We start from the raw sequence: 27,518 nt of genomic DNA, 5'->3' as shown, positions 1-27,518 counted from the left end.
CTGTCTGTCACTTGTCTGGTCATCTGAATCTAAGCAAGCTTGCTTATTGGGATTTTGTTTTTGCGTTACAGACACAGTAGTTCTGCATTTTGGGACATCAAATGTGTCTGCATTTTCTGTTCCTTTTGTGGTTGTTTTATTTCTCTCCTGCTTACGTTCAAACAGGCCTAGTTTTTGTGGTGTAGATAGATTTCTGACAAATCTCTTGACGGAGCCCGTATTCCTTTCTCTGACCTTTTTGCCATTCTTGCTTGAGGCTGAAGTCACTGCTTTTGGCTTAGACACTGTTTTGACTGTTTTCGTTACCGTTAATGTTTTAGCAGTGCCAGAAAACAGAAAAGATACCAAAAGTCAATTGTTTAGAGCAATTCACTGCTTGGTTCGGTGCGAGGTCCTTAGATATCTGTTCCAGTATAGGAGGATCATTTTGTATCATCGCAGGTGGTTGCATTCTCCTAGCCTCAGTTTGACCATTTGGGATCGGGTCAGCTCATTTGGCCCCTGATCAGAGGTCTTTGTGGTTGAATGTTCGATCTCTGTGAAGCTTTTTGGTAACGTCGCCAAGACATTATGCTGTTGAGGCTATGTTGAGTGAATGTCGAGTTGAATAGTTGGAACTTGAATAGGTTGCACCTCACCCGTATTTTGTGTGCCAACAGCAGCAGTGGGTAATTGCATAGCCTTCTGTTCCTTGTGCCTCAGCCATTTCATGCTTTCCAGTATGGCATTCATTAGTGAAGAGTTGTCTTCATGTTGTCTAGCGGCTAAGTCTCCTAGGCGATATTGCCATTGGGATGAGATTTCAGCTTCTCTCTCCATTCTTTTAACTACAGCATCATTTATTTGATCCATATTGTCCACTTTTGATATAAGAGTGTTCAATAGTGCGTCTTGGTCTTTAATAGCATCATGTAAGGAGTCATATAATTTTACAAAAGGAATTAGGGCTAGAGACGTTGCGGCCAATACATTGTTATGTATTTGAATCCCCACAGCTACTGACAGATTAGATTTTGTGTTTAAATCATTATATTGCTCTGGGGATGAAATTGGGTGCGAACCTTCATGCACAGAATGTTCCAAAGGAAACTGACATATTTTGTCGTGTGACTTAGGTTCACTAAAGTGGGCCGGATTATTACCAGCTGGTACAGAGAAGTGATCCGCTCTTGTGTGTGTAGAATTAATCGCGGAATTATCCACAGAGGACGACTGTGTATTTCCTGAAGTGTCACCTTGATGGAAGCATTGTGATAAACTTTTTGGGGTGACTAATAGCAGTGGAGTTGGCATCAGTTTGCTGTTACCTTCCTTGATTACGCGATTGCAAGGCGTTGAACATTTTTCCACAGCGCAGTCAGGCGCTCTGTGAGTCGAGCTTCTCTCGCTACGAGATCTATTTTATGTGAGCTGTGTGACGAACGCTCATGTATTAGCCTTTTAGCAGATCGCTCAGAGGTCAACGGTTGAGAGTGGGCCGGATTTCGATCCATCTGACGCACAGCTACTGACTATCTGCTGAGTCTGGCATCCTAATTGCTTTACTGCAGAAGCACAGTTGCCGGCGTCAGTAGCTGCTTCATTTAAGTGAATGTTCGAGTGATGATCCGTGGTGTCAATGGCACCCACTGGCATGAAGTTTACTCCCTCTTTCTCAGAGAAGGTATGTTTTTCCACATTGGCCTCACATATGTTAAATGTCGATTTGAATGATGGCAGAAGTAAGTGGCCTTTATTTAGTGTAGGCGCATTTGCAATGATATCTTCCGGGTAATTAGCGAGCAGCATGTCGGGCACAGGAGCATTAATCGGAGGAACAAAAACAAATCTAGCTCTTCTGACATCGTCTGGAGAGATGTGTATTTGCATAAGTTCTGTGTCAGTCACATCAAATGGTGATTGGAAGGAGGAAGTATTGACCACAATAGTTATACTGGCGTTAGTGTCTTATGCCTCAATAGGGAAAACCTTGCTGTTTCCTGGTTGTTCGAGTAAACTTTCTCTTTTTGTCTCAGGGTCCGACGCGCTCTCCTGCGTGTCTGCGGACGAAAGCGAGACCGATTTCTCTAATGCCAATTCGATGGTTAGTGGCAACTTAATTGAATTATTTTTGTCCTCATTCCGGGTTTTATTTAATAACATCGGGTCAAGAGGTGGATTAAGCAATACGCTGAGGGATAGATTCTGAGTAGCATGAAGGGAGATAGGAACTCCCATTCCCACAACCACCCCTGCTATTTCACTTTCGTTTTCCCGGTCACTTGCATTAACAGCACCCGCACCATTTGTGTTTAATTTTATGTCCGTACTAGCAATAACGGAAACATTCTGCGACGTACCTTGTCGTTCAAGTTCAAGTTGAGACCTTAGCTTTTGCCGCGTGTGTGGGGCCACCATAGCCCTGATCCTGGATCCCGGAGTGGACTGGGACTCTCCTCTCTGTATCTGCTATCTTCATAGTAGCGCCTCCAGTCCACAACAGCCGTATAACAGCCAATGGGCTTAACTCCAAAGGTATTTAGGCTGCAAGGGTGGTTCAGGGCTCACTAAATATCCGCAGATTATCACGTGATCGGTCACATGATGCTGCAGAGTCCCGCCTCCTCCAGGAAGCAGGAACAGTCCAAGCAAGAGCTTGCGGCTCGCAGTGCGTAGAAAAGAGCAAGCGTTCCAAACAAAATGCAGTCCTTCACTTGGCAGCAGTACACGCAGCTCAGGCGGTTCAGGGCTCACTAAATATCCGCAGATTATCACGTGATCGGTCATGTGATGCTGCAGAGTCCTGCCTCCTCCAGGAAGCAGGAACAGTCCAAGCAAGAGCTTGCGGCTCGCAGTGCGTAGAAAAGAGCAAGCGTTCCAAACAAAATGCAGTCCTTCACTTGGCAGCAGTACACGCCGCTCGGGCGGTTCAGGGCTCACTAAATATCCGCAGATTATCATGTGATCGGTCACGTGATGCTGCAGAGTCCCGCCTCCTCCAGGAAGCAGGAACAGTCCAAGCAAGAGCTTGTGGCTCACGGCTCGCAGTGCATAGAAAAGAGCAAGCGCTCCAAAAAAAAATGCAGTCCTTCACTTGGCAGCAGTACACGCCACTCGGGCAGTTCAGGGCTCACTAAATATCTGCAGATTATCACATGATCGGTCACGTGATGCTGCAGAGTCCCGCCTCCTCCAGGAAGCAGGAACAGTCCAAGCAAGAACTCGCAGCTCGCAGTGCGTAGAAAAGAGCAAGAGTTCCAAACAAAATGCAGTCCTTTACTTGGCAGCAGTACACTGTGTATAAATTCCTAGTGGATATTGTTGTTGAATTGTACACTGCATGGTGTATTGCTATGTGCTTGTGCATCCATGTCTTTCGCCTAATTTGCAGGTTAATTCCTCATATCTTCACAAGGCCGTCTACTTTGGAGATGGAGTTCATGTTGTAAGCAGTGCACTTGGACATTTGCGTGGCAGCAGCACTGTACAGTTGGAAGTGGCCGATGTGCTGGCATGATCAGGTTGGAAGACTACCACTACTTTAACTTAGTGCTGTCATGTTTATGCTATGTTTGAGGTTGTGTAGCTGCATTGTATTGTTGGTAAGTATTTGGTCATGTGTGTTGTTAGTTCTACATTACTGGGAGCATATTGTGTGTGGGCAGTTTCCATTAAGGACACTGTACTTTGACACTTATGTCATGTTTTGGGGATTGCTTTGTTTGCTCTCACATAGCATGACATGCCATGGTGTGTTGGGTGGCGGTGCTGGGGAGGGGTTGGGTGACATGGCACTGTTGTCATGATGTATTTTGCAAGGGGGTAATGATTTTTGCAGCATAGAAGTGTGTCTTTTGGTGACACAGCATTGGTGGTGTTTGTGTAGGTAGGGATGCAAACAATGTAACACTTCCAGGTGACCAATCTCAGGCTGGTATGGTTGTGACAGTTGACTGTCCCTTATGTCATCATCATTGATTGTCAGCTGGTATGTGCCAGGGCTGTGTGCACTCCACAGGGGTGTGGATTTAGGTGAAGTAATTAGCCACCAGCTGCGTACGGGCTGCCTCACCCTGTGCCCTTTCCCCTCCCATGTGCAGCGGGTGTGCATGTGGTTGGGGATTTGGGGGCACCACCATGTCCACGGGCAGGCCCCGGCGTGTTGCAACATTGTGCAGGACACATGCTGCCACTATGATCCTGCACACTACTGGGGGAGCGTATAACAGATGCCCGCCAGAACGGTCAAGGGAGCGAAAGCGTGACTTGAGCACTCCGAATGTGCGCTCCACTATGCCATGGGTTGCAATGTGGGCTGTGTTGTATCTTACCTCGGGTGGCGTGGTGGGGTTCCGAATTGGCGTCATCATGTGGCTGCTCAGAGGGTAGGCACTGTCCCCTGGGGAGGTGGTGATGGGTATCATTAGTGGGGTTGTGACATTGCTCAGTATCTGACATGCATGCATGTGCTGTGGCATTTATACTCACCGAGCAGCCATGTATTGCCATGCCGCCCAGCTTCTAGGTGCCGGTTTAGGGTTGACATTCTGTAAATAAAATTGTTGTGGGTGGACCCTGGATAGTTGGCATATACTGATGTGATGATTCCCTTGGCATCACATACTACCTGGATGTTGATGGAATGCCAGTGCTTGTGGTTTCTATAGATGTGCTCTGATGCCCTGGGGGGACGTAGAGCCACATGGGTGCAGTCAATGGCACCTAGCACTTTGGGGAAGTGTGCCACCCCGTAGAAATCCTGGATGACAGCCTGCCTTTCTGCAGGTGTTCTGGGCAAGTATATGTGCCGGTGGACTGATGGGCGTACAGTCATGATGGCCAAGACCTGGTGTAGGCAGCGTGACTGCGTGGCCTGTGACACCCCCCCACTATAGCAGTTGTCCATTGAAATGATCCAGTGGCCAAGAAGTGCAGTACATTGAGGACCTTATGCAGGGGGCTGAGTGCTTGGGAGCACAGGGTGGGTGAAGTGAGGTCATCCTCCCACTCACTGACCAGGTCGAGTATTATGTGAGGTGGAAACCTGTACCTCCCATACACCTGGTCATCAGGCATCCCAAAAAGGCTGGTTCTGGGTGTAAAAATTCTGGGCCTGACTATCCTCCTCCTCCTGCGGTATCCCACGACCACTGCTGCTAGGAACGGTATATTCATCCTGGCTCTGTGCTTGTTTGTTGTTTGCACGCACTTTTATGCTGCGCGGGTCCACGTATGCCTGCTTCCTGCTGCCCTACATGTTTCCTGATTAGCGCATCTTTTTTGGTGCACGCCTTAGCCCCATTCGATTCCATGAATACGTGTTTTGAACGTGCGTGTGGGCGTTCCGCGCACTTGCCTCCTGTACTTCCCCCGTGACGCACACATTTTCACGATTTGTTCCCCATTCTGCGTGTCACGCCCCCCTGTTCCTCCTACTTTTTTTGTGTGCACCGCGCTATGTGCGATTTCGCTGTGCGCGTACCGCACGCTGTTTGTAGACGTGTGCGCTAGCGTGCGCCATGCAGAATTTTGGTGCACATCCTGGGATTTCCACGTGCACGGACTTCCATGAATCGCTGTGCGCGGGTTTCACTGCGATTTTCGCACTGGCACTGCGATTCGCACGCTTTCGCACGCTTGCGCTGAAAATTTCAGCGCACATTAATTCCATGAATCGGCCTCTTTATCTTATGTGGTTTAGGCTAACTAAATACAATGACCATATATCTTTGTCTTAATGCGAGTGCACAGTAGAACCGATAATACGATAGAACTGTCATTAGTGTCAAACTCTGTAACAATTGTACCGCAAGTAACTTCCATTGAAGCAATGGCCTTGGAAAAGTATTATTTAGGATTCTTATGTGTGTTGGTTAAGTGAACTAAGTATGTATCTATCTTCCTTGTGTAAATATGATAAATGTATATTTCAATATAACATTTTAAGTGCTTCTAAGGATTATTGTACTTACTGGGCTCAGTGTACTTACCTACAGCTCACATCTTCCTCCTATGATAAGCCTGACTGCTCTACCACTCTACCAAGGTCTTACGATAAGAGTTGGAGACCTGTATACCAAGGGATAGTTTTAGGAAGTTTTACCTTAAGTGGACTTTAGGAAAACTCCCCTAACACAAATGTGTCATACATTAGTGTTGGGACTGTGATTCCGCTAAGAATGTATAAAAACAGGATGGCCAGTGCAGACTTTGCACTGCTGCATAACATGGAGAGAGGACTGCAGTAATATAGACTATCATATGTAAGTCCATCTTCAGTGTTTGGCACTTAAGTGAGTTAGCTGATAAAGAAACAACAAACAAGCAGGCAGCCATGTTGGAACATAGTGAACATTACTTCTGTTCTCTGTCAATGTTTGTGTTTGTGTAAAATGCTAACAGTTCACTATTATAGCTATTCATAAGGTCATCCCAGAACATGATTTTCCCAAGTGAGTTAAAACAGGATGGTTTATATGGAATTTTTTAATTTTTTAAAACATTTTTTTTAAATTATACACATCATCCGTTCAAATGTCTGACATTTTGAAATGTGCACATCGGGATGGTTGTTCTGCATTTTCTTTTGTGCCGACCAAGTATTCATCTTTCCAAATGGGTAAGTTAGTAACTTGCTACTGCATGATACAGCGAAGTGCTATGTGCTTTTAAAGTGCAAGTTATAAAGCTTCGATTGATACATATATATTAATATGTATCAATATATATTAAAGTGCTTTGTGCTATGTAAACATAGATGAACTGTTCAATAATAAAGTGATACATGCTATGTAAACACAGATGAACTATTCAATGAGAAGGTGCTATGTGCTATCAAAAAGCATATTTAGTAAAATACATATAATTCATATATTGACCTGGGAGGATGTGTGTTACCCTAACGGGTGCCTCAATCGGTCTAAAAATGTGCTGTGTGTACTTAAAAATACTAAAAATACTTAGGGATCCTATAGCCCAAATAGTTCTATTGGCGCATTGGAGGCTGTATGTTGCCCTCGCGGGTGCCTCTACAATATAGGTTAACCAGCCTAGGTAACGGCTTTCAAAACAGAAACAAAAGGGGATTTGTGATGTTATACCATAATCAGAACATGAGCTATTTGTAAGGCCCAATTGATTCTATTGGGACAGGGTAGGCTGTATAAAATGACCAGCCTGATAAGGCTTTCTAAACAAAAACAAGAAGGGATTTGTGGTATTATGCCATAATCAGAGCATAGACAGTTTGTTACCCTTGTGGGTGTCTGGCTCAAATCAAACACTAGAGTAGGATCACTGTTATAATTTAGAAAAAAGGGGGGAAAGCAATGGTAAGTAATATGACTGTGTGTTACCCTCTCCTATTGTTGAAGTACCATCTCTAATGTGTTAAAGCGCATAATGCTATATATTAGAATTACATCGCATAATAGGGAAGCAAACATGTTGCGATAAATAGCCCACAGTTTCAAAAATAGAATCACTGAATGGTTAAAAACAACTGAGGGTTACAAATTAAGATACAAGATGTTGAATAATACAATCATACGTTAAAATCTACATGTTTGAAGCATTGTGATAACAGTGTTTTAGGCATAAAATGTATCACATTATCCCTTTCTTGATCTCATTAGTCATATTGATAGGATCCCTACAGTCCAAATATATTCTTAAAATTTCCACAGAGAGCACATGTTTAAAGATGATGCATTTTGTATACTAATGACAGCAAAGCACTTAGTCTGTAAATGCATACCAATCTCTCCTATTTTCCAAGAAAAAGTGCATGTATAAAGCCGTGATTAAAATATACTTACTGGAAAAATCAATACAATATAAACGCAAAAAACTGCATTCTGCTGAGTAGATGTCCAAATTGTACATAGTGTACTGAAAACCTTCACTTGTTGTGTTTTCGTACACCGCTTAAAGAGAATTGGAAACTGGTGGAAAAGTTTCACAGTCAAAAAACCTGGCAAAGACGAAGATATACATGCAATATGGTATAATAATCATGAATGACATAGGGTTTAAGATCCCAGGAATACATATAATTCTTCGTCACGATTGTGACCTCTCGGATATTTGGTGTTAAAATCAACTATGTATCTTGATTCTATTTGTCTCAATGTCTGCAATCTGTCCCCTCCTCTTGGGTGGATTCCCACTGAATCAATGATAAAATACTTAAATGAACTAATGTCATTATGGTGAGCCTCTTCAAAATGTTTGGCAAGTGGGTAGGACATATCGTGATTCTTGATTGCACGTAAATGTTGTAGTATTCGTAACCTGGCTTCCAATTTGGTGCTACCAATGTACCATAGATTGCATGCACAAGTAATCACATAAATAACAAATTGTTTAAAACACCTCAAATCTTGTTTAATCTTGACTTCTTTCTTAGTTCGAGGATGTAAGAAAACTTTGGTGTTGATTCCATGATGGTATGCTTTGCATTTGGCACAGGTGTAATATATATTAAGCGTTAGTTATATATATATATTACATGGACGCGATAGCGTCCATGTAGTTATGGTTAAGTTGGTATTTCCATAGAAAGAGCATTTTTTGGGTGGCTTATAACTTCGCTCCCTCTGGACGAATCCTCACCAAACAGAATGAAGTATATGGCCCACTCTGAAGTTTTTGCAAAGTTTGGAGAGGTTTGGTCCAGGGGGGGCAAAGTTATAGGGGGGATCCCAAAACTTTTGTTTTTTTCCCATAGACATAATGTGAAAAAACTTTGTGCACGCCTACAGCCCAAACCGCTGGACGGATTTACACCAAATTTGCAGCAGGAGTGGGGGCTTGCTCCCGAAAGCGTGCTTTTGCAAATTTGGTGTAAATCCGTCCAGTAGTTGATTTTAAAATGACCAAAATGTAAGGCAAAAAAATTAGTGATATCTCCGTTCACTTCGCGGTTCGCTCCGCGGACAGTGCCCTGATTGGCCGGGCGGCTTGCGTGATGTCGGCGAACATGCAACGTGTTCGCTGATTGGACGGCATGGGGCATGGAGCGCGTCAGATTTTTTGTGGCGCCCGCCATCTTGCATTCGCTGACGACGTGGAGTGTGTTGGTGTGTAAGTGTGTTTGGGAAGGGTGGGGGAGTATGAGATAGGTTCAATGTTCCGTTTTTTTATGTGCTAGACGCTTTTGTTGTGTTCGATTTTTCTGCGGACAACACGCCTGTTCTGAAATGTTCATAAATAAACAGAATGGATTCGGTGTCAAGTTGAAAGTGTTCTAAGAAGACTCGTGGGGTCCTGGAATGTTCGCAGGGGGTGTCCTGAAGACGTTGTCTGTATTGTTCGTTGTCAAGCTGAAAGTGTTCTAAGAACACTTGCGGTGTCCTGAAATGTTTGTACATAAAGACAATGGGGGTGTTCTGAGGACGTTGTCCGTATTGTTCGCTGGCAAGTTGAATGTGTTCTAAGAACACTTGCGGTGTCCTGAAATGTTCGAAAATAAACAAAATGGGGGTGTTCTGAGGAAGTTCTCCATATTGTGTGCCTGCTTAGCTGTATCCAATGAGGGAATGGCAAAGAGAGTGAAGTGGAAATGGTAGAATGGTATATTTACCATTAGATCTAAAAGGAAATGTGCACACTCTGCGAGTGCAAAGTCCAATAGAGCAATAGTTAATTGTTTTAGTAAATGGTGTACTTACAAAAGAAAAAAGAATTTGGCAACAACTGCTAGACTTACATAAAGTTAGACAAGCCTTACAATATCTAAAAGACAATAATGAATACTACAAAGAAACACATATTGAAGAAAACTTAAGGGAAACAACTGAAATAATTCAAGAGTCACCAGAAACTGGTCAATTTGAAATTCTACATCCTGCTACAGCATCCAATATTTTAGACCATTATACAATTCATCCATTACACTCTAATGACACCATAGAAGATGCACTAGAAATATACCAAATGCGACAAACAAAAGGATCATCAATCAGCATATGGGAAAAAGGTAGAGAAGCATGTGCTTTTCCTCTACTCTTTCCTACTGGCAAAGGAGGAAGGTACGATGATAGAGCTATTCAAATAACAGCATCAGAATACCGCTCGTTACGGATGTATTCTGAAGATCCCAGATTTAGACAAAATGTGGAATACATATTCCACCTGCTCTTTTAAAGTGAACTAGCAACTCTATGTTACAGAGTTGCACACACATTAAAATTAGGAACCCACTTTCAAAATATGTCAGCTACGCAATTACTACAAAAAATGCAAGAAAAGGATGAGGTTTTACAATCAAGCATTACAAATCTATTAGCAAACATGCGTGGTACTAAAGAGTACTGGTTCCGACATCACAGAGATGCATATTGTATGATAAGAGACCTTGGCCCACCCACTTGGTTTGTTCCATTAAGTTGTGCTGAATATGTGAGCGGGATAGCCATAGCTAAGTCCAAGGGGCTACAAGGAGGGATTCTGGCGGACCTACAAAAAGCGGAAACAGAGTTAGAATCAACACTGAAAAGAGGAGGTAACACTAAAGCAGACAACGAAGAAATACTAAGGCTGCAACAGAAATGTGCAGGATACTGGGAAATATTGTGTAACCTTAACTATAAAAAATACATAAAGAGGCAGCATGCAGGGGTACAAACCAGGGAGAATCCTGGCATGGTTATACAAAAGCAAGACTCCCAGACCGATAATCAGAATGGTAGCGAAAGAGGATGGGTGTATACTAGGCACTCAAGGGGGAGTTAATCAGGAATTTGCAGATTATTACTGTATCCTGTATGGACATACAGAGGACAGCGACAGTAAGGAAATAAGGGAAACACTGGAGGATATTGGATTGACGCAAATCAGCCCAGAAGAGCGAGAGGAGCTAGAGGCACTGATCACTCTGGAGGAGTTGGAAGAAGTAGTGAGGCAACTACCCACTAGTAAGACCCCCGGCTCTGACGGACTTCCCAGCAAATTTTATAAGATGTACAAAAATGAGGTATCCCCCCACTCCTGGAGATGCTAAATGAGGCATACGAAGCGGGAAGACTACCAGAGTCCCTAAGAGAGATGATTATTGTACCACTTCCCAAGCCCAACAAACCAGGTTGTGAGAGCGGTTCCTAGAGACCCCTGTCGATGTTGAACCAGGATAGTTAAATATTGGTGGTGGTACTAGCAAATAGGATGAGGAGAGTCATTAACAAATTAATACACCCTGACCAGACAGGCTATGTCCCCAATAGGAACATATCCAACAATCTTAGGCGACTTCACCGAGTCATTGAACATGCAAATGAGGATGCGGACGAGATGGCAATAGTTTCATTGGACGTAATAAAGGCATTTGACTTGGTCAAATGGCCTTGGCTGATTGCGGCCCTGACTAATTATGGAATAGGACAGGCGTATCTTAGGTGGGCCAAGATATTGTATAGTGAGCCGCTGGCTAGGGTTAAGACAGGAGCGGTGATATCAGAGAGGTGGCAGCTCGGCAGGGGCACTAGGCAGGGATGCCCGTGGTCTCCCATGCTGTACGTCTTGGCCTTGGAGCCCCTGCCAATATACATGAGACAGAGGTATGACATAATAGGCATCACTATGAAGGGGGAACCACATTTAATTTCCTTGTACGCTGTTGATATCTTGTTGTATTTACACTACCCTGAGGAAAATCTTCAGTATGTTCTGGAAGTGATGGAGCGATTTGCAAGGCTTTCATGCATAGCTGTGAACCCCAAACAATGTTGTGTATTTCCACTGGGCTAAAGGGATACCGGTAGAGCAGTTACCTATCCTGCAGGTACCATGGGAGGTCAGCACATTCCGATACCTCGGAATAGATATATACCACACGGTGGAAGCAGAGCACCAACATAACACTGAGAAAGCTATTAAGGACATTGAAAATAGTATGAAGTTCTGGGTTAAACTCCCCTTGGCGATGATGGGACGGGGGGCGATGCTGAAAATGGTGGTCCTGCCGACACTGCTGCACTATTTTGGGAACATCCCATACTTTATACTCAAGCGATTCTTTGTCAGAGTAAATAGCATATGCAGGGAATTCCTTTGGCACGGGACAAGGAACAGAGTAGCCCTTTGGAAGCTACAAAACTCACATGAAAAAGGGGGTATACAATTACCTAACTACGAGATTTGTTATATAGCAAGTCATCTTCAATATGTAGCTAAATGGCTCTCTGAGGAGCCGACCTCTGAATCCAGGCTGTTTCGCTTGGACTGTGCCCCATTCTTCCTAAAAGAAATGATGTGGTTGCCCAGATCTGATATGGAAGGATGCCCACGGATGATGACACTTGGGTGGGAGATATGGCGGAGAGCCTGTCAGATAATGGAGAATACATCCCCGTGTTCCCAGCAGGTTCCATTAGTTGCCCTGGCGGGAAAAGACAAGCAACTAAGATTAACAATTAGAAGGCACTAGGAAGCTGTGGGGATAGCAACAATGTGTGACATGTGGCAAGAGAGGAATATAAGGGACTTTGAGGGGCTGATGGCGGAAACGGAGTTGCAAATGGGGCAATACATCACATACCATAGGGTGGTGAAGCAAATTAAAGAGACATGGTCCGAAGTAGTATTAGCAGATGAACCGGACGCCACTATAGACACAATATATGACATAGCAGAAGGGGGACATGAAATATCTAGAATACATGAGCTGATGAAGACCAAAGCGGGGAAGGAAGTGGTACAGCTTAGACAGGACTGGGAAGAGGAAGTGGGTGCCCCAATGAGTGACGGGATGTGGGAGCGTGCTCAAGGATACCACAAGAAAGTGTCAAGAAATGCTGGATTACAACAGATACAATTATACATAACTCATAGGGCATATATGATACCCCAAAAGATAGCCAAATTCAAAAATGCAGGACGAAAGTCATGCCCCAAATGCGACGAAGAAAACGCCGGAATGGTACACATGTTCTGGTAATGCCCAATAATAGAGAGATTTTGGGGAGAAATAGCACATAGGATGGAGGAAAAAGAGATCACAATGGTGGTGGACACGGTGTGGGCTTGCCTGTTAGGAGGGTTTCCTAGACCACGTAAACTCAAGCATGTGAGCAAATTGAAAGATCTGGCGTATGTATTAGCAAAGAGAAGAATTGCTATGGGTTGGAAGGCATGCCATAGACCAAGAATAGAAATATGGTGGAAAGATCTACAGAAATGGGCAGAGGCAGAGACTGCAGTATGGCAGGAAGCAAGCAATATTGGAGGGGATGAAGAGGCTGAAACCTTGATAGCTTGGAAACAACTAAAAGCTGAATTGTTTGGGCTCACGCATGATAACGCAAGTGATTGGGATCAAACAGTAAAAATTGAAATCGAATCCCTACTGCAAGATGGAGAAACACAACATGAGGGAGAGTAGGCTCAGGAGGGGGTGTGGGAATGGGTGAAACAGTGGATATTGACAATGTGATGTGTATTCAAATATTGTTATATGCACTGTAAATTGGTTTGTGTTGGTTGTTGGAATAAAATGAATAAACATTGTTTTAAAAAAAAAAGTTGTGCAGAATATGCATGGGAAGATTTACATGATTTCCTACGCATATCAAACAAAAACAAAGCAAACACAGATATACTAACACCTGGAGAACTTTGCTCTCTAGATCCTGTTAATGTTTCAAGATATTTTCACCATCGCTTCATCGCTATGCTACATTTTATTTGTAATAAAACTGTTCCTCCCCTCGGAGAAGTGCAAGACTTCTTTTGGGGTAAGGAATACCAAGACAGAGGAGCACCACATATCCACATGCTTTTATGGATTAAAGATGCTCCTACATTTGGTCAAGACAGTGATGCCACTGTGTTACAGTTTATCGAAAAATATGTCACTTGTGAAATTCCATCAGAAGCAACAAATAGTGATCTTCATGCACAAATTGAACAATTTCAAAGACACAAATGTGGCAAATATTGTCGTCGCAAATACAAAAACAAAGGGAAATACTGCACCAAATGCCGCTTTGGTCACAGAAACAGGTGAAGTGAACAACTTCATGTCTTCAGTTAGACATAGGGTCTCATTACACGGTAGGCGGTAAGGGTTTACTGGTACCGGTATTTTACCGTTACCAGTAAACCCTTACCGCCTTACTACGAGGTCCCTTTGCGGGTTGGTACATTAACACCTGCTTTTAGCAGGCGTTAAAAAACGGACCCGCAAAGGGACCAGGGTGCTAATGCGGTACCGTAATTAGCGCCTTCCCCATTCCCATTATGCCCTATGGGGCAAAAATTAAACATTTTGTTTAATTACGGACATCCTGGACAATGTGTGTGTTCTCAGAACAGTTTCAACTTGCCTGCTGACAACACGGACAGGTATAGTGTCTGATTCTTTGGGTGTGATATGCTGCAGTGGTTGTGGCCAGGGCCTAGAGTCTTGGGTGCATTGCCTACGGCCTTCGGCCATGCACCCAAGAGTCTAGGCCCTTGCCACAACCACTGCAGCATATCCGACACCGTGTGTGTTCCTAGAACAGTTTCAACTTGCCGGCGGACAACACGGACAGGTATAGTGTCCTTAGGACACCTCCATTTTTGTTTAATTACAGACATCCCGGAACACTGTGTGTTTTCTTAGAACAGTTTCAACTTGCTTGCAAACAGTACAGACAGGTATAGTGTCCTTAGGACACCTCCATTTTTGTTTAATTACGGACATCCCGGACACCGTGTGTGTTCTTAGAACAGTTTCAACTTGCCTGCCAACAGTACGGACAGGTACCGTGTCCTTAGGACACCCCCATTTTGATCGATTTTGGACATCCGCAGACACAATGAACACAACAGGGGTGCCTGCCACCTAAATAAATACAACATTTGATCCATCTTTTACTCCCGCACCCTCCCCAAACAGTCTTACACGCCAACACACTTGCAAAATTGTATTTCTCCACCATTTGTCACCACGCTGTCCGCAGATGTCCGTGGATACAAGATGGCGGGCTTTCCCAAAAAATCTGACGCACTCCACGCTCTTCACCATCCAATAAGTGAAAACGTTGCATATCCGCGGACATGACGCAAGCCGATTAACCAATCAGGACACTGTTCACAGAGCGAACAGGGAAGTGTGTCCGTGGAGCGGACAATGATATTACTAATTTTTTGTGACCTACTGTTTTAGTCAAATTTTAAAAAACTACTGGACGGATTTTCACCAAATTTACAAAAGCACGCTTTTGGGACCAACCCGCTGTTCCTGCTGCAAATTTGGTAAAATTCCATCCAGCGATTTGGGCTGTTGGGACACCCCCTATAACTTTGCCCCCCTGGACCAAACCTCACCAAACTTGCAAAGAAAATTCAGAGTGGGCCATATACTTTTTTTGCAAATTTTGGTGAGGATTCATCCAGGAACAGCGAAGTTATAAGCCACCCAAAAAGTGCTCTTCCTATGGGATTAGAAACGTAACCATAACTACACAGCTACTAGCGTGGCTGTGTAATATATATTTTAGTTGAAGACTAAGATGGGTTACTCGATCTCATAAAACATCTAGAATAAAGTGGGGTATTCCAGGGGAAGGCCCAGTTGTAAAAATATGTTTTTTTTCTATGAGATTCCATATTGTTAAAGCATTGGCTCTTAGCTTGGTTTGTTGAGTATGGGGAATTGCTTTGACTAAATAGGGGTCCGAATTAGATCTTATGGGCCATTGTGATATGTTCTTCCTCCCAGAAGGTGGCAATATAATTGTCAATCCAAGATCCATTGAGTAATAAGATATCACGATTAGACACTTGAACTAGAGCATTAGTCTATGAGTCATGGCATAATTAGTGTTGAGTTAATGTTGGGGTGCACTAGTAATGGGGGCTTTGAGATGGTCTGATAAACATGAAGACATGCCTAAAAAATATTTAGCTGAATTTGAAAATATGATTAATTGGTTCTGGAGCTGGAGATATTTGAGATGAATATAAGTCTGTAAGGTCTTTTGGCATATGGTTTATCATATGAAATGATCTATTCAGAGAAATAATGCAGGGGTTCTAGATGGAGGACGGCCCACCGTGGACAGGTGAAAACAGACTTGCATGTGGCGTGTCATAGGCACCTCTGGTGCACATTTTTCCTGTCTGCATTTAAATAGATCGCATAAACTCTGATAGCATCACATTCATGTAGCAACTCTGAACCTGTAGGCCCTTTAAGCAAGGTAACGTTATCTGGGATGGATGGGGATGCATATCTTACTCTTGCACCAATAATCAGACTAACTCAGGAAGTTGGCAAAACATAACTGTTTTTAATTGCAATTGTCTAAAACAGGGAGTACAACGGGCGTCAACGGACGTCCCACAGTATAAGTCTCAACACATTTTATAAAAAAACATTTATTTTATTGCAAAAACCTGTCATACTTGACGTCATACTATGTAGCAAATAAACACCTATGAGGGATTGTGATAGGCTTATAGAATAGAAGGGAGTGTGAGCATGGTCTTATCTTCAGGTCTCGTGTAGCTCACCAAAAGTCTATTTTCATTTTGACTATATGACAGGAGACTGTGTTTTGAGCACCTTCTTCGCATTTAACACTATTAAATGAAGAAAACCTGGCACTTCCAGTGTTTTTCCATTACACCTCAACATGAGCATGTCTCGCTTCTCATGTTCATTGTATCTTCTCGAATAGATAACCAGTTTCTTGGCAGCCCCAACCTTTGACACTGGGCCAGACAACCTTTCTCAAATCTTCCCTCATTTGTCAGCTGTTTTCTTCTACTGCGCCACACTTTCAACCCTTCTGTTCATGGGGTCCTGGTTTGCTAAAATACATTGTGGAATATCCAGATTATATGCACACTTACATATATATTGGTGGCACTGCCTGCAGTCTATTCACTACGTATAGCCAGCCTTATGATTACTTAGTCTACTTGCGTTTCAGCATCTGTTCAATTATAAAAACGACTTGCATTTTCTACAGTGCTCTCCGCATGTGCAATCTTCATTCCGCACATGAAATGTTGTTCAATTCTTTACTTCGGCGTCAGTTTCTATGCTCTATTTATTGGCATCTCTTCTGAGTGTGTCATTTCTGCTTCATGTGACTTCACCACTCTCCTCTTTCATTCATCTTCACACTTCCTCCCCGAACCTCCTTTGAAAGACTGTCATTTCTCAGCGGGTACATCATATAGAGTTTCTCAATGGATACATTGTTTTGAGGACTCTTTGTGGTATAGGGACCATTACTGGCGTTGTGCATGTCACAATTTCTGGTTTCCAACATATAGGCAACATGGGGGTGGGACTTAATGTAGAGGCATTTGTCTCCTATTTTGCAACTCGCACACTCATGAGTCAAGTCCAAGTTCTATGCATAGGTAAAGCGCAAGTTTATGGAAGCCATATTTGTTGCTCTCTGTGTGGACAACTTGTACATGGAAGATCTGAAGAATTGTCCAAAATTGTGAGGATAACCCTTACAAAAATTCCAACACAGAATGACATAGATTTATTGATGATAAGGTTATCATACGTCCCCGATTTTCAGGGACAATCCCAGATTTTAGCCCCTGGTTATCATCTGACCTGTGTCTTTACAGGTGTTTCAGATTCTTGCTTATATTTAACCATCATCATTGATTTTTGAGAACAGTGGGCCTCATTCCCTTCCCAGACCGCCAGACTATGTGATTGCCTGCAGGGGCTGGATCTCCCGACAGGTCTGACCTGCCAGGAATACCGGCTGCTGCATGCTTGGTTTTCCTAGAAGCACCAGCACTGTTAACAACAGTGCTGGTGCTTCCGTGTCCCCATTCCCATGGAGTCCTATGGGACGCCATGATAATGGGGATTTACCATTTCTGCCGTCTGACATCCCGGTCCACCGCCGCTTGTAATGTCCTGGTGGCCCCGGGATGTCAGGCAGCGGAAATTGTGTTACGACGTCGGAGGCGACCCACTGACTGCAACGGTGGGTTACCGCCGACCTTGTAATGAGGCCCAGTGTCTCTCAATGGTCAAGGGTAAGAGTCACAGATTGAGTTATGGTTTAGCCTCTAATCCCATCCTCTGTTAAACCCACCTGAGGTAGAGATCATTGTATTTCATGGCCTTTCCAATCTATGGTGCTATAGTATTCTGGAGTTCTCTTTATAATGGCCTACAAGTACCCCTATAGTGAAAAGCTTTGGTTTCCCTCTGCTCAGTCATTTCACATATTTTGTTGGTATTATTTATGTATTCTCTGACAGATTGTTCCTTTTCTTTTGAACTCTGCCCACATTTCTGCTTCTACTGTACTTCTAGAATCACATGTAAACTTGCCATACCCCCCAGCTGTAATGACTTCAACCTGAATACTCTGCTACCCATCTTGATTTTGGCCTTTGCTACTGTGCTCAGATAACCAATTTTTCAATGATCTGCACTGGCTGCCGTTTAAGCAGGGCATGCAGTTAAAACCTCTGTACTGTTCATTGCTGTCTAATGATGTCCCTCCATTTATTTTTAAATGGACCAAAGTTTACCCCCAAGATAGAAGCCTATGCTCATCTCATCTGATATGTATGGTTGTTTACCAAACTATTTATGCCTGTAAAGGTGGGCACGCTTTTTCGGTTCTTGCCCCTTCACTCTAGAACTTGCACCCACTTGAGTTACGTCTTTGTTCTACTATGTATTTTGATGCTAGCTTTAAACCTGTCATTGTATGCAAGCATTTGGATGTTAACTCTCACCTTCTCTCTGAACCCAGCTCCAGGGAACCATACTGAGCCCTAGCGTATGTGTGGTTTACAAGGGGAGATAGAATGGATTAGAATAAAATAGGATATAATTGAAGGCCTGTCTGCTATTGTTTGTAGGGAGAATAGAAGCAGACATGAGGAGCTGGCACGGTTTTAATATATGTGGAACGTTGCAGGGGTGCGGGTCTACAATCAGAACCTAGCTGTCTAATGATCAGGTCCAGTCCAGCTGGCTAGACTCCCACCACCAGATACCAGAAAGCCACATTTTCTAGAATATCAGGGTCAGGGAGTCCATATACAGCCCACAAAGCATGTTGTGAAGTTATAAATCACTAACCAAGCTGATGAGCTTTCCTTTTGAGCTGGAAGTGAAATATTTGCAAAACATAGAGAAATCATAGGAAACAAATAATTAAAAAAAAGGTAATTATTGTGTTTCACATGCACTGCTGTTTTCGCCAATTTCAGTGTGCAAAATGGCCATCCTGTGTGCAGCTGCCAAAGCCAGAATCAATGTGGTGATGAAGCACTTGCCTCTAGGCAAGGCCTAGTACTATTGTGGCCTTAGATCCATCCTCTGGGGCACCAAGAGCCACTGGAATCAGGAGGGGCCAAGACAATTAAAAAAAACATTGGGAAGAATGAGCAGGAAGCTCCGTCCAGGCCGACCAAGGCAGCACTGTGGAAAATAAATATGCTCCCTTTAAGGAAATTAAGTCAGAACATTGTAAGATCAGTGACAATCGGATTGCTACATTTTTCACTCTAGCAACACTTAACAGTACTTATTTGCTATGATTTCTGGGTCCCACATGGTACACAGGATCCCTGCCAATGTACCCGCTAAAGGACCTCGTAATAGGGCGGTAACCCCTTACTGCCGACCTCGTAATGAGGCCCAATGTGTATATTTGTACATTACAAGCCCACTCCAAATATGAGATTATACCTCTTCATCTTAATATAGCCTTTTCTGAGTATAATTTCACATACTGGGAATACAGTGGGATTCTATTTAGAGCAGGCTGCCTCAGCTAGGTTTCTGGGGGGGGGGGGTGGTTCGAACACCTGCATGTCCAGGGCAAGAAGGAAACGCAAATGGTGGCAGGCCTCGATATAACATAACATATAATTTCAAGCCAGCCCTTCTGCAGACCACATGACCTGAACACATGGCCCAATCAGGGGAAATTACATACCACAAGTAAGTTTTCAAGCACCTCACAAAGAGGGGAGGTAACCGGCTTTAAAAGACAGCCAGCACAGTGCATCACTGTCACACCTGGGGGAGCATGTTGGAGCAGAGCAGTAGGTATCTGGAGGCCAGGAAGGATCCTTGGAAGAGCTGATAATAGGAGAGCAGCAGATCAAGGTGAACCATGCTCTGCAGAGTGAAGTGCGAGGGCAAAGACCCATGGGGGAAGGTCTGGTGTGTGGTAGGGTTGTAGAAATGTTGGAAAGAGAGGAGGAAGAGAGTATCTTAAATGTAGATTGTGCACCATTTCAGAAAGGAAGATTTAGGAGTGTCGAGCAGGAAGAAGATCCTGGTTGGTTGGAAACAGAAAATGACAATTGTATGGACAATAGATAGAGGTATATCAACTGGAGAAGATAGCAAGGGTTCCCATCTAGAAGGGGAAGAAGACTCTGATGCAGGAAAACGACAGTATAGGGAAGGTTACAGGTAAGGATATTGTGGGGTAGAAGGAGGGGGGAACTATCAGGCTGGAGAGAAAGTAAAACAATATGGCGAGAGACTGAAAGGGACACCATACCACCTAGAAGAAGGATAGGACAGATATTTATTTATAAGAAACAAGGAGTGGCTGTTGGAAATCAGACTGATGATCAGGAGAGTGAGCTTGTGGTTGATCGTGGAGGCTGGAAAAAGTTTTTTGAAATAAGAAGGAAACAATGCAGAAAGAGCAAGAGGGGTTGACCCACTAAGGGGGAGGGTTATGCAGCTGGACCATCTTAGACTGAAGAGTGAAGGAGAGGCCATATACCTATCAAGAAAGTACAGAGAGATTAAGGGAACCATGTTGAAACATAGGAATTCATTCAGGTGGATGAAGGAACAACACAAACATGCTATGCTAGCGCGTAGGGAGACCTGAATAGGCTCACGCAGGAAGGAGAAGGGTGATCAGCAAAATAGGAGGTGGGAGGTGAAAGTTGAGAGTAGTGTCGAGCTTATCTGCTAAAACACACAAGGGTGTTGCACGCCTGCTGGCAAGTGTCAACCATGTGCCCCACATGGCAGAAGGAGGGCTGCACGTTTATATCAAGCCCCAGCAAAGCATTCCAAGCCATCTCACACGTGGTGACCCCAGGCTTCACCTGGTATGAAAGGGCTGCTGCTTCATTAGCAGAGGCCCCCGAAGAACAGGCCTAAGAAGCAGAGTGCTGGTGGACCTCCAAAGCATAAGTCCACCCGGAAGCAATGGATCTGGGCACTGGGGAAGCCTGCAGCCCAGAAGGGAGTGCCACAGCTCCACCAAACTGTTCTCAAGAAGTCCCAAGAGGGGAGCAGACACCCTCCTTGTGGAGGAAGGACTTTGATGAAAACATCTTTTGGGTATGATGTATTGGTACACACTGGATTTGATTAGTATTGGACTTTGGACAGCTGAGTAACTAATTGAAGAACCCCTTTGATAAGGAGGGGCATCTCTACTTTTAGGCATTTCTGCACCCTACTAGCAACATCCTCACCATACATCCGGACCTTTGGTGTTAATTTCCAGACCGCTTGTTCAAATGCTTCTTGATGGTAATGTGATACTGAATATACCAGTAGCATGAAGGTTCCATACTATTCTTATAGATGAAAATAGTTTCCCCACATCCATGATCTCAAAAGAGAAATAATGTAGGGGGAATTAGAATAGGAATAGGGAGCCGAGTACTCTGATGCCTGTGGCAGGATGACGCTAGCCCAGTGGTATCTGTTGTTTTGTAGCTTTGGATCTTATAGCATTATTCTTTTTACCCACAAGAGAAGGTGAAGAGATGTTACAGGACATGCTGCACATGACTTTTGGATGTTAGTAATACGTTCTGCCAATAGACCTTTTGTATAAACACGCAACCAACAAACATAAGTACTAATAAAAACACAACATACATAAAAAATCATAAAATCCATCCACAGGTACATAGTTAAACTTGAGAGGAGGGCTTAAAACATAACAGACTTGGTCTTGCACCCTCTGTATGATCTGGGAGACTTGCACACATTTCTCAAAGAAGTAGCTATGGTGTGGAGGAATGACAGTGTCAGCATTACACTCATATTACAAAGTTATATACACTTAGGTTAATAATTGAATGGTTGATAATAATTAAATCCTGAAATGAAATGGGATGCATTTGATAATGTATTACTTGAACAACCTTTCAGATTTGAGCCTTACCTGTGCAATACCTTCCTGTATAGGATCAGTAAGTTAATTGGGCCTTTATTAGAGCCTCAAACTCATTGAGGAGATTCTAGGGCTCTGACTATCTGAACAAAGTACCTCAAACTTCATTTGCAAAATTCTAGGATGCCAATTGGCTGAAGAAACTCAATAAATAAGCATGGAATTTGAACCTGGAAATGGGGATCATGATTGGATCAACAATCACTACAAGATATCCACAAACCTGTGCTGCATTTGACCTGGGATTTGACTGCAGACAGACCTGCTTTTCAATCACTGTATGCCATGAATCCCACCAAAACATTTTGCGGAGCCTATGGGTCACTTCTTATGAAGTTTATCCAGGCTTGGTTCTAAGAAAGATTAATGAGCAGTACTATTTCTATTAAATCTGACGACCATTCTCAACATCCCCATCAGTGGAGTAATGTACCTTTCTGATGAAAGGGCCATATTTGCTGTCCCATGAGGCATTCCATCAACAGGGGATGAACTTCAAATGACCTCTCATTAGTATGCAACTGAGACACATGTTATTTCTACATTTTCGGATGCTCTTACTTACACATCTATGAGAAGAGGGTATTTCTTGGATTTGTCAAAGTGAGGAGGGAGGATCATCGAGTACCACAAATCTAAAAAAAATGATAATACGTTTTAGTCAATATACGAATGCACACATATATAAATCCAATTACTGTATGAAATCATGTGGGATGTATTTACCCATGCATCCTAGCCCTACCTCAAAACTGTGCAGTACTGACATGAAAACATCATGATGGCCAGAGCTTCCCAGAAAATGCATAGGGAAATGCATGAAGAATAGGCTGCCACTCATTTTTGCCGATGTTATGGGCACAGAAGGACGCTGCCTAAAACCACCATTGGACTACCCGCACAGTAGTCTGAAACCATTGGGAATGGCAATGCTGATTGCCAAATGCAACCTAGAATTGTGGGGAATTCATTTCTTAAATCCCAAAAATGGGTGCAGTACCAGTACTCACCACTATCCAAAAGCCGGCGTTTTAAAACCACTCTGTTTCCCTGAAGGCAAGTCAAAATGCCTATTTTCAAACATTGCAATATGTGCAAAATATTCACTGAACACCAGCAGACATTTGGTAGAATGGAGTTTTGTGTGCCTACAAAATCTGGGAAATGAAGAGCCCAGAACAATGCTTATAACACAACTGGCTGAGCTATGGAGTCAGCAGTTTAAGTTGCACTGGATTTAAAGACACTAAAATCGAAAATGTTTAGATTAAATGAGTGAGCTATGTTTGGTGTCACATGCCTTTGTAACTGTTTAAATGTCATAGTTTTAAACTTAGAATCAGCATTCTAGCTGCATGTGTAAAATTGCAAGTTAATTTAAAAAGCAACAAATAACATGACAGTAGCTGAAAGTCTGGCTTAAGGAACTTGATTCTGCCTGGCAACTACCCCCATCAGGAGTGAAACTTGAGTCACAACTATGTCCCCAGGCCAATGTTCCTTTTGCTGCCCACACTAAGGATATGCCATCTATCTGATAATTGAATTTCCTGTGCTCTGCCAGAGAGTGAACAAAGCCCTCTCCACTCAGGCAAAGGTTTTTATTACAGACGTCGTAAAAAGTGGCTTCCTCCTGGAGAAGCTGGGAGGGGCACTGCCTGTGAGAAGCAAGCTGGCTTGGCAGAAACTGGAAAGACTGGTTTCTGTACCATGTGACCTGAAAAGACACACCCCTGCAGCAAGGATATGGTTTTATAAAAAGGGGGATAATTCATAGTGCGGACATGTGAAAATTTTATAAATGATACCATAATTCTTGTGATTTTTCTGCCCACAGTTTAAGACGTGGTAGGAACCGGTGGTATGTTCAGCGGGGTTTTAGCGGAAAAGTGGATATTACTATAAATGTGTGCATGTTAAAAATCTGAAACTTCATCAGTTAATGTCCCTACCCCCTGCACACATGTATGTAAAGTTGGGTCCATGTCGGAAATTGAAAAAGCAGTTAAAAAGTCAATTATGTACACTCTTTGAATGCAAGCTCCGAGAATGAGCAGATTTGGACATAGACATGGCTAAATTCAGCCACACCATGTATATGTAATTTCAAACAACTGTGTAACTCTGAAGTATGGATTTTGATCATATATATATTTGGGTGCACAGATGATAAGGGAGGTTGTTTCAAGAGATCATAAAATGACATCAATCTGACTCACAGTTCAGTTTGCCAATCAAGCGGAGGAATGGAAGCCTGACCAATGACGAATGAGAGGGGCAAGTCTAGTGATGCAACACACACACCCATTCTCAAGAAACAGATAAAAGCAGAGAGTCAGGACACATAGAGACATTCAATTTCATCTGCCGCTGGAAGCCCTGCCGGAAAAATCCATACTTACCTCCATCAAACTCCAGAAAGCCAAACTAGAGACTTCAATCTATCCAGAGCAGAGACCAGACCAGAGAGAAAGCAGTGCTGTGCCTAGCAGAGACCAGACCAGAGAGAAAGCAGTGCTGTGCCTAGCAGAGACCAGACCAGAGAGAAAGCAGTGCTGTGCCTAGCAGAGACCAGACCAGAGAGAAAGCAGTGCTGTGCCTAGCCGAGACCAGACCAGGCGCTGTGAGCAGAATCCGGAAAGACCTGACCAGACTGAAGATCGTGACCAAGTCGCTTTCCTGTTCAAAATCTCTTGTGAGTACTTAGCAAAACTCAGAACACATCTCTTAGTTTAAATTCATCTAATTCAATCTATTTAACCTAAGTAGAACTGCCTCCTATCTGTCACCTGTCATTTCTAGTAAAATTTGTCATTTTGAAAAAGTGTGCGTTTAAAATTTACAAAACCAAAAACGACCTTTACTAAATTACTCATATCTCCGCAACCGTTTGGGCTAGAGACTTGCAATAACTTTCATTTGGAAGCTGAGATCCCAGGCTTTCCTAGGACCCCAAAGAGATAGTCCTTGCGGTTCCTTTGTAATAGCGCTCGGCGCATCCGCGAATTTTACCGCGATTTGCAATTTCTTCACATGTAAAAAAACTGCTGCTGCCTGATTTCATTTGCCAGAAATTCGTTTAACCTGCTAACTATCCCTGCATCATTGCTAGTGTGAGCCTGGACTAATATTAACTAGATACCACTCATCCTGAACCTCTAAAAGGGAATTAAGAGCGTTTCCAGCATATTTCTCATTCATTGCTAGCACCTATCAAAGCATTTGCCTGTGTTTTCAAACTTCTGTTTAAGCTTGCTGGATTGAACTGAATTACAGTTGATTGCATTTCTGAGAACTGTGTGTTTTCCTTCCATTTCCTTGCCTTGCATCAAGGGGGGGAGGGAGGTAGTCAGAGAAAAGTGATTACATTGTTTGGTTGAAATCATATTGCGTATTTTCTGTACTGCATTCATTGAATATTGCATCCACCTGAGCCTACATAAAGCATCCTCTACCACATTATACTTTTGTTCCTATTTACCAGTGTGCTACCTTATCCATTTCATGTCAACTCATTAGTGATTAAAGAAGTGTGCTAGTGCCAGATTCTCCGTTGTTAATATTTACCATATCAGATTAAGTGTGATATTCAATTATTAATTTATTAAAAAGTGTGATATATATTTTAATTTATCAAATAAACCTTTTAAACTTGCAAAACAGAATTACTTCTTGGCTCAGTGGGGTCAGGGGGATTCCAAGAGAGGGGTGTTATACAAGGGTAGTCATCCAGAACGCATGAACTGGACCTAAAGATATATCAATAAGGGTTTTCATTCAGTATTCTAGACTAGGCGTTAACTTGGCTGTAGTGCTGAATTGAATCCTCTTACAAAGTGGGGGCTCGAGCCGAGACGTTGGGTTAGATTTACCAGTTGTGCAGCTTAATACAGTGTGCTAACTGACGGGATACATACACCCGGTCGGATCACCACGCTGCATTACGCTGTGAAGCATTCCTCTAAAGGGACACTCCAAGAAAAGTTCTGTTCTGCAAAAATAAAATACTAACTTCTGAGTCAGGACAGAGACCAATCTCTAGAATGACGACCTTAGTAGACATGAAAATAGCCAGAGAGCACCTCTTGCATAAGCTATTTGTGAGAGGTGAGTGGACTCACCAGGGCCAAACAGTCTGGTTGCAGGCCATCACGCAACAGGTCACTGAAACAGGGTCAGATATATATAGAGATCAGGGTCCATTACATGTGGCCCTGAGTGAACTATACATGGCCCCTAAGGCCAAAGATGAACACGACAAGATTGTTAGGATAGCGGCATACCTGTACCTATATATGGGAGACATGCAGGATAGATGTGCTGAAAGCCAAAATCTGGCAAATAGGCAACAGATGGCATTACAGAAGGCCCAATCTGATCTGGACTCTTCTGAACAGAGGCTGCAGAGGAGCCAGGAGGCAGAAAATGATAGTAGGCAATATATCATTAAAATAAAAGAGGATATGGGCATCCTACAACAGGAAAAGACAGACCAGGATACCCGATTTCTGGCCCTGCAGAAGGAGCACCAAGACAGTTTGGACTCCTTGCTGCAGAACCAGAAAAAGCTGGAGCAACAGATCAATTTCAACAGGGCATGCACAGAGCAGGTAGCCACCCTGCAAATCCAACTAGACAGAGAGAAAGAGGAGAGCAATAAACTGATTCTGAAAGACCTGGATACCCAGGCAGAGTTTGATGAGGAGCGCCAAAAAGCTGGTGCCCTTCAACGGCAAAGGGACGACCTGGCGGCACAAATGCAGACTCTTAGTCAGGAAAGAGACGCCATAGGCCAGGAAGTCTGCCACTTAAAAAAGGAAATTGAAGAAAATCACCTGGCCCTCCAGGGGCTGGGTGATCTCCAAAAAGAAAACCAGAACTTGGTAGAGCACACCAGAAGGGTGGAAGATGCTCTAGCAAGAAAGGAGCAGGCCAATAGGGACATTGCCCAGGAGGTAAACCTCCTTCAGCAAAGACTGGCCCAGTTCTCCAGGACCAACCAGGAAGCACAGAGGGAGAATGAGGCTCTCTGCCAACACAATGATAGGCTCCAGCAACAGGTAGCGATGATAGAGTCGAGTAAGGCCTTAACAGAGGAACTGAAAGCACAAATGCAGGCTCTTGCATTGCAACAGGGAGCAGGGGCGGATAGAGATGAGGTCCGCTGGGAAAGAGAGATTCCTGACCATAACCGCAGGAGCCCTACCACCAGGGGCCTTCATCTCCCCCAGTCCCTGGACTCTACCACCCCCATGTCCCCTGGCGCACATGAGCACAGGGCCACAGGGATGGCAGATTACTATCCAGCTAAGAGTATGGGGCTCGTAGGCCAGTACCACTCAGGAATGGAGGGGTGGGCATCCGGGTATGGGCACCCAAGTACAG

General features: G+C 43.6%; 1 protein-coding gene across 4 annotated transcripts in view; it reads right to left on the bottom strand.

Annotated features, from left to right (window-relative positions):
- DPP4 (dipeptidyl peptidase 4) overlaps positions 1–27,518 on the bottom strand; it is a 992,858-nt gene that overhangs the window by 129,418 nt on the left and 835,922 nt on the right. For all 4 annotated transcript variants that reach the window (XM_069616324.1, XM_069616327.1, XM_069616325.1 and 1 more), the window contains one exon: positions 22,699–22,768. In XM_069616324.1, the coding sequence (XP_069472425.1) occupies positions 22,699–22,768 (70 nt within the window). The remainder of the gene's footprint in view (positions 1–22,698; positions 22,769–27,518) is intronic.

Source organism: Ambystoma mexicanum, chromosome 9 (assembly GCF_040938575.1).
Source record: "Ambystoma mexicanum isolate Mex_15411 chromosome 9, UKY_AmexF1_1, whole genome shotgun sequence".
In the NCBI taxonomy this organism is placed as follows: domain Eukaryota; kingdom Metazoa; phylum Chordata; class Amphibia; order Caudata; family Ambystomatidae; genus Ambystoma; species Ambystoma mexicanum.
This window is presented reverse-complemented; position numbering and strand designations above follow the sequence as displayed.